The 7,868-nt window shown below is 43.2% G+C and overlaps 1 protein-coding gene across 1 annotated transcript in view; it reads left to right on the top strand.

The window, feature by feature from the left end:
- Nucleotides 1-6,569, top strand: part of LOC107103703 (FRAS1-related extracellular matrix protein 2-like) — a 39,040-nt gene extending 32,471 nt beyond the window's left edge. Inside the window, exons 9-16 of the mRNA XM_015403502.1 lie at nt 904-1,101; nt 1,178-1,342; nt 3,837-4,019; nt 4,096-4,226; nt 5,345-5,503; nt 5,591-5,894; nt 5,975-6,106; nt 6,184-6,569. Of these exons, the coding sequence (XP_015258988.1) occupies nt 904-1,101; nt 1,178-1,342; nt 3,837-4,019; nt 4,096-4,226; nt 5,345-5,503; nt 5,591-5,894; nt 5,975-6,106; nt 6,184-6,554 (1,643 nt within the window). The 3' untranslated portion in view covers nt 6,555-6,569. The remainder of the gene's footprint in view (nt 1-903; nt 1,102-1,177; nt 1,343-3,836; nt 4,020-4,095; nt 4,227-5,344; nt 5,504-5,590; nt 5,895-5,974; nt 6,107-6,183) is intronic.
- The last annotated feature ends 1,299 nt before the right edge of the window (nt 6,570-7,868 follow it).

The following is a 7,868-nucleotide window of genomic DNA, read 5'->3' as shown; positions in this document are numbered from 1 at the left end:
TACTGAAATAAAGAAAATTTTAACTTAAAATCTATTTGGACACACAAATAAATATTTTAAGTAAAGATTTTTTTAAAGGATTTTAAACTAAAAAATATGCTTGAAACTGAAAATAAAAAAAATACACTAAAAACAAAATTAGAAAATAACAATTCAATCCAGAAAAAAAAAATGCTGGCCCCATGGCGGGGGGGCGGAGCTTACCGTATGTTATGTGAGGGGTGGAATGATAGCTGAGAGCTTAGATGTCTGGACAAGATATTTTCTTCTGTTTCATTCAGGAACCGTGGGAAAAAGAAATGTCTTTAAAACCTCATGAATATGCTGCGTTTATGTAAAAGGTTTTTAAAAAGTAAAAACTGCCTCACTGATCTGAGCAGTGAAGCTGATATTGACCAATATGAGGAACGTTTTCAGTCCTTGTTGGATGCTTCCCATCCTTTCAAAATAAAGCAGAAGAGCCGTCAGACTGATTACAGTACAATCATCAGATCAGTGAAGTGAAGTGACCGATGAACAAACCAAATACCCATGATTCTTTAGAGTATTTCTAGTTCCCACGGTTTCTGAATGCAACAGCTTGGAATATTTTGTCCAGGTGCCTTCACTTGCAATCATCAATCCACACCCCATAACATCTAAGCCCCTCCCCAATAAGAGGGACCAGCAGTTTGAAACTGGGGCAAAAAAAAATCTGATTTTTTTTTTTTTTTTTTTTAACATATGTTTTCAGTTTTAAATCCTTTTTTTTTTCAGTTTACAAATATCAAATATAAGTTTTTGATCAAACTTCATGGCCCTAGTTGGGCTCCATGGCTCTTAGGACATCAGCCCAAACACTCAGGCAGTTAAAGTACCTGCTCTCAATCTGTTGAACGATCTTCATGGTTCTTCTTGGTTCAGTGCCAAAGGTTCAGTTTAAGGAGGGCAGCTACAAGGTGGACGAATCAGATGGTGAAGTGAGAGCCATAATATACCGCAGCGGCGACATCAGCCTCAGATCCACGGTGCGCTGCTACACCCGGCAGGGCTCCGCTCAGGTAATGATGGACTACAGCGAGAGGCCGAATACGGAGGCGTCCATCATCACCTTCCTGCCAGGTGCGAAGTCACCAAGTCTCCTCCCTCCTCACCCATCCTTACTGTTGTCCTAACTGAATGTTTTCTGCTGTTCTAGGAGAGTCAGAGAAGCCATGTGTGGTTGGCCTGATGGACGACTCCATTCATGAGGAAGAGGAGGAGTTCCGCCTGGTGCTGGGGAGTCCAAAGAGCAAATCCCCGTATGGCGCCTCGATTGGAGAGCAGAAGGATGCCCTGGTCACCATCACAGATGACAAAGACAGTACGATCAAATACACTATAACATGTTAAAGGATTTGATATGGAAAAGCTTTGAAGTAGCAGCCAGGGGCAGAGCCAGATGGTGGGCTGTGGGGGCACTGGGCCCATCAGACGGTAAAGGTAAATGGGCACCATACCATTACCAGGCCCCTGCGCCCCCCAGCTTAGAAGATAAACATCTATACAAATAATATGGCATTTAGCATTAACATAATACTAAACAGCAATTATAACTAAAGAGAAAACTATTACATTACCGAATAAAATACAATAATTAAAAATGTTATGCTCTTTTGATTTGCATTGAACAGAAATGTAAGACAGGATATGTTGCTCTAACACCGTGATGCTACGTTCAGACCGCATGCTGCAGAGGCAGCAGATGCAGCTGGTTTTGATGCAAAGTCAATGGTTAGCACGCATCAAGGCGCATCAAAAGGTCCTGCAACCTCTAGAGCAACAGGAGCAGCGCATCTTAATGCATCTGAGCAGCTGAAGCAGCGCCTCTTGAGCTTCTGAGCATCTGAGGCGCGTTGCACAAGAAGCAACTGCTGGAGATGGAAAAATGTAACTTTTGCTACTTGATGTGCCACATAAAGCAGTGAGAGAAGCCGATCTGGGAGCTGGCAGGGAGATAGACAGCACTGCTGATGCAGATCGCTATGATCACTCCCCTTAAAACAGTTTATTAACGCCTACACTAAATTAAAATGGTGCCTGCAGTTTGAATTACCTACATGAGAAACATCTTCCACCCGCCGCAAAAACAGTAACAGAAACCCCTAAGAGGCGACCAGGCCAGAGGCTGCTGTCTAAGGGGAGTTCCAGTGACAGCGCACCGCCGGTGTGCAGGGGTTTCGTGTTGGTCTTACAGCAAAATAATATTTGAAGGCAGGATGGTAATCTTGATAAACTGACTGCACAGATGAAGTTTTCAGGTGGACTTTTTCACTTAAAAACATTATAAAACTACTTTTTACCCACTGATCACAGCAAATATAGTAAAGCCGCTCTCTGCCATTGAACACAGAAGCAGCAGAAGCATGAAAAGCATCTGGACACATTTTACTAGACGTGCTTCAGGAGCATCGAAGATGCTCTTGGCGCACGTCTGACCTTAATGTGAACAAGCATCAAAAATTAAGCAGCAGAAGCTTTTTTGCTGCTTCCAGCGCTTGCGGTCTGAACGTAGCATCAGACTATTTACTTTCCTTTCAATTAACTGGATTCTAACTGCAAGATCACAGTTTGCATCCTGTTTATTGAAAGGAAAATAAATAGTATATAAGAGCGATATACCCAATTACTTGTATTATTCGTCCTCATTAGTCAATGCTAAGAGGCTTTGTTCTGCTAGCAGAACTTTAAACAAGTGGCTCTGGATCTGGTTGATCTCGGATAACTGTTAGATCTTGGCTCCTTTAAGGTAATTAACTCATTAAGCCTTCTCCATCTAGTGTTCTATCCTGTTCCAAACATTAACCTAATGCCCTCCACTTTTAAAAATAATAAACACAACCTGGACAATTATTTTCACCCCTTTTATGGAACTTCACATTTTATTTATATACAACTTATTTTCTTAACTGATTAGATTTTCTGGGAACCAGGCAATAAACACCTCCATTCCCCTGCAGAATTAAAATGAGGTAAGACAGATACCAGCAGCTATAGCCTTATAGCTGAGAACCCAGGTTTACTTCACTGCTATGCAGTGAGGAGGAAGTTTTGATGGTGAAACAATCTGCAGCCAAGAGCGGCAACAGGGGGTCAACCAGCCTCCACAACTATTAGCTGCTAACGATAGGCAAACAACTTGTTTGGAAATGGAGGATGTCTCCTCCTTCGGCTGGAATTGTAACAGCAGACTTGACACAAAGCAATAAAACAGTATAGATGAGTTTGATGTGAAGCAAAAGATGCATGTATCTGGAAGCTCCTCCCACTGTTTAGTTTAGTAATGCTGTGGGCCTGGTTAAAGCCTCTTTGGGTCCTTGTTAGGGCACATTTCTTCACTGAAATTCATTTCAGAACACTGAAACCAGGTCGGAGAGATAAAAAGATCATTTCAGAAAGAAACAATCCAAATCTAGTGACCTTAGAATCTGTTAGCCAGACTGACACCATGAACAACAGCCAATGACCAGAAGAAAAGGAAGCTACAGAAGATGTAAGGACAAATGTGTTTTAGTTTTTATGTGTTTATGCTGAGTTTCTGTGCAGCTAGAAAACTCTACTTACAAACATTTTTATTCCCTATTTCTGGTTTATTTTATAGCAGGAGTATTCATAACTATTTCTAAGGGGAATTTAGAGGTTAAGAACCAATTATTAATCTAATACACGTTTGCATCAAAGTTAAAGGTTGAATTTTTCTAAGGCTGCTCCAAGCAAGCTGAAAAAATAAACCAAGAGGTCAATATTATTTCTGACTTCTACTGAAATAATCTGTGGGGATTCTCACTGGTCTTATTGGATTAACTTTCCTTTTTTAGAGCCTATCATCCGTTTTTCGGAGATCAAATACAGCGTGCGTGAACCTCAGGTCAAAGGTGAGGTGGCCAGAGTGAAGATTCCCATCCTGCGTTTTGGAGACACATCAAAGCTCTCGGTGGTGAGAGTGCACACGAAGGATGGCTCTGCAACCTCTGGAGAAGATTATAACCCGCTGTCAGAGGGTAAGGGGCCCTGGTCTGGGCTTGGGCTGGAAATCCTCTCAGCTGATCCGTCTTTACCTTCCGTTTTGTTTTTAAGATGTGGAGTTCAAGGAAGGAGAGAAGGAACATTTTGTTGAAATCGAGATCCTGTATGATGGTCAGAGAGAGATGAGAGAGGCCTTCACAGTTCACATGAAGCCTGATGACCACATGGTGGCTGAAATACAGGTGAGCTAAAGACCGCATGGCGCCAAAAAACAAACAGCCTGCGCACGGGAACACGCCTCCCGTCATGTCAGCCCGTGTTAAAATAGGCAGGCAGCAGCTGGCCTCGCTGTCAGCGCAGCAGAGCCGAAGCTCAGCTCTTTAAAAAGCTTTTCCCTCTGGAATGAGATGCTGAGGGGAATGTCCCTGCAGAAGACAAACCTATAAACAGAACGGGGTCATTCTAGCCGTACGCTCTGCAGCAGCCGCATGCCATTCAACCCAGAAATAGATCATCACTTTTAAAATTGCTTTGTGCTTCGTGATATTGTAATTAAAGCTGTGAATCCCAAAGGGAGCTCCTCTTTAAATCTGCATGTATGGAATCACAGCATCTCTGATCTGATTACAGATTACAGTCAGAGTCTGAAAGACCAATAAGAGGTAAATTAGCCACAGGAAAAAACGTGACATGGAATGAGTTATATTGGTCAAAATTAGAGAGAAAATGGACATTTGAGATGATTGAAGAGAACCAGAGAGCAGAACTGCTGACCTATCGGTTAATGATCAGCACAGATCTAGACTGTTAGATCGTGGCTAATTTTTTAGCAAAGGAAGGAAAACCATAAAAACACTTCCTATTTTACCACATTAGAGATAAGACCACAGTATTTACTGTATGTTTGTATTTATTTCACCCCTAAATAAAACCCAGTCCAACCTACTTGTTTCAGAAGCTAAAGACAGTCGACCTGTGTGTGATTTAATCTCAGCGATAATGAAGCTCAGATGTTCTTTAGTGAACAAATAGGCAAATAGGCATAGACCAGTATCGGGGTATTGCAGGCTAACAAAGAACCCAAACAACTCTCCATTCCTAAGGGGCGGACCCTTTCTTCTGGGTCAGTTTGCATGTTTTCTAAGCCAAAAATAGGCTTTTTTTTTTTGGTCCTTTCTCTAAAGCCTCAAACTCAACGCTATTTCTGACATTTTAAATGTAAAAAGCTTCCTAGATGGGAATCGAAACGTTTTCAAACTTGGAAACAAATTCCAGTAGATTGTTTTTTTTTTTGGAATGATGTTGACCTGGATGACTGAGAACCGTTGGAGAAGTTACAGTTTCCTCCTGTTCCTCCCAGATGAACAAGGCCATGGTCTACATTGAGGAGATGGACAGTGTTGCAGATGTCACCTTCCCCGCAGTGCCTCAAGTGGTGTCTCTCCTCATGTATGATGACACAACCAGAACCGGAGACAGACCCAACCCACCAAACGGCTACCCTGTAGTGTGTGTGACGGTGGGTCCAGTCCTGCTCCTTCTGCTCTCTGATCATCAAACGTTGCTTATCTGAATGTTTTTCTTAACTGTTTCTCTGCATTTCCAGGCCTGCAACCCAAAGTACCACGACTTTGATAAAACAGGCTCCCTCTGCTCTGCAGAGAACATCAACGACACTCTGACCCAGTACCGCTGGCTGATCAGCGCTCCCACCGGACCCGACGGAGTGACCAGCCCCATGAGGGAGGTGGACACCAACACCTTCTTCACCAACACCAAATCCATCACCTTGGACTCCATCTACTTCCAGGCCGGGTCCAGAGTTCAGTGTGCAGCCAGAGCCTTCAACACGGATGGCCACGCTGGGCTGGAGCTGTCCAGTCCCATCGTCATCATCAGTACTGAGGAGGGTGAGTTCTAGAAGAATCCGTCAGCTCAGGCTGATGCCTCTGTGAGTTCAGTAATTTGCAACGGCTTCCACTCCCCACAGGAATGTGTCAGCCCAGGGTCCCGGGAACTGTTGGAGCAGAACCTTTCTCAGCCAAGATCCGCTACACCGGTCCAGATGATCCAGACTTCCCAAACCTCATCAAGCTGACCATCAGCATGCCTCACATGGATGGTGAGTTTCTTCCATGCTTGGTTCCATTTAGCTAAAGACCAAATCAATCTACCGTGAACTTGTGCCCTCCCCCCCAGGAATGCTCCCAGTGATCTCCACCAGACCTCTGTCTAACTTTGAGCTCACCCTGAGCCCGGACGGCACACGTGTGGGGAACCACCGCTGCTCCAACCTGCTGGACTTCAACGAGATCCAAACCGCCTACGGTTTCATCACTGATGCGACAAAGAACCCTGAGATCATCGGGGAGACGTCGCCATACCAGTACAGCGCCGCCATGCGTTCAGCAAACTCTCTACGCTTCTATAGGAACCTGAACCTGGAGGCCTGCCTGTGGGAGTTCACCAGCTACTACGACATGTCCGAGCTGCTTAACGACTGCGGTGGCTCCATCGGCACCGACGGACAGGTGAGCCCCACTTACCCAACCCAGACCCAGGCTTTATGACATCAGCGGTGACTTAAAGCTGCTTCAGGGTGGAATGGTTGCAAGATTTCACTTCTAGTTTCATTGAAGGAAAGGTTTTCAACAGATGCTTCCACCTGTAAACTCTGCTGTAGTCCACAGTATTCTTAAATAAAACCTGAGATCCTCTGTCCACCAGCTGAGTCTTTGACCCGACCGCATCCTCAACAGGACAGCAGACAGATAGTGGGACACCTACAGCAGAAAGGCTTAGAGGATAAACTGAAGGTGTTGGAATGGCCTAGTCAAAGACCAAAGCTCTGCCTGAATGAAGCTGCAGTTATTATAAGGCCCATGCCATTATGTCATCAGTCTAACCAATCCTTAGTATGTTATTTTTGGGGCCAATATTCCTTTTTCTTGCGCAATTTGTGTGATAAAAATGACTCAAAGGAAACAAATGTTACACAAGTCAAAATTAAAACAAGAAGAAAACTTTAATATAAAAATTCAAACAGAACATTTACAATGATAGAAGAGGAGGGGAGCAGTGCTGCGTTAGCTTTACCTGATCTAAAACAATGGCTGCTGAGCACAATGATGAAACCACAAACAGATTCAGGTATCAGCCGATGCACATACAGAAAAAGCACTAATACAGCGGCTGACATCCATCTCTGATTGAAACCTCTCTGATATGAAGGAATGTTCTAGAGGAGACTGGGTCCAAGTTCATCCACAGCAGCCTGAGAATGAATACAGGAGACCACTACTTTGGGTTTTGAAGGTGTTTCCCCAAACTGCAGTTTCTATGCTGGTTTCATTCTAGATAAAAACAATAATTAGCTCTATATTTCACTAAAGATGCATCGATCTGATACTTGGATCGGATATTTCTGATATCCAGAGCACTTTACATGGAATTATTATTTCTTTCTTTTTGTGTTGCTTATTTGTTAAAGTCGTAGGGAAGTCATATTTGAATGTCAAATCATTCTGGCTTAAACACGTATATAAATGTATTCTTTATCATATGATTTTGTCCCAAAAGTTAGAACATTAATATTTTAAAAAAAAAATCCGGTTTTAAAATCTGTGGTTTTTTTCCCGTCATCTTATGCAGGCCAATTAGTTATACGTCAGCTTGTCGACCTAAATTCGGCCAATCATATATCAACGATCATCTGTCAATCAAATGTTTTCGGTCATTGCATTTTGATTCATATGGCACAGCTAATATAGCAGAAATCAGAAATGCAACTGTTGGAACAGCCGTTTCCCTATGACCTTAATTAGGGATGCACGATATTGGGATTTTGGCCGATATCCAATACTTTAAAACTCATGTAGCCGATA

Source organism: Cyprinodon variegatus, unplaced genomic scaffold (genome assembly GCF_000732505.1).
Source record: "Cyprinodon variegatus isolate N-32 unplaced genomic scaffold, C_variegatus-1.0 Scaffold1509, whole genome shotgun sequence".
Taxonomy (NCBI): Eukaryota; Metazoa; Chordata; class Actinopteri; order Cyprinodontiformes; family Cyprinodontidae; genus Cyprinodon; species Cyprinodon variegatus.
The sequence above is the reverse complement of the archived record's forward strand: the minus strand, read 5'-3'. Positions and strand labels throughout refer to the sequence as shown.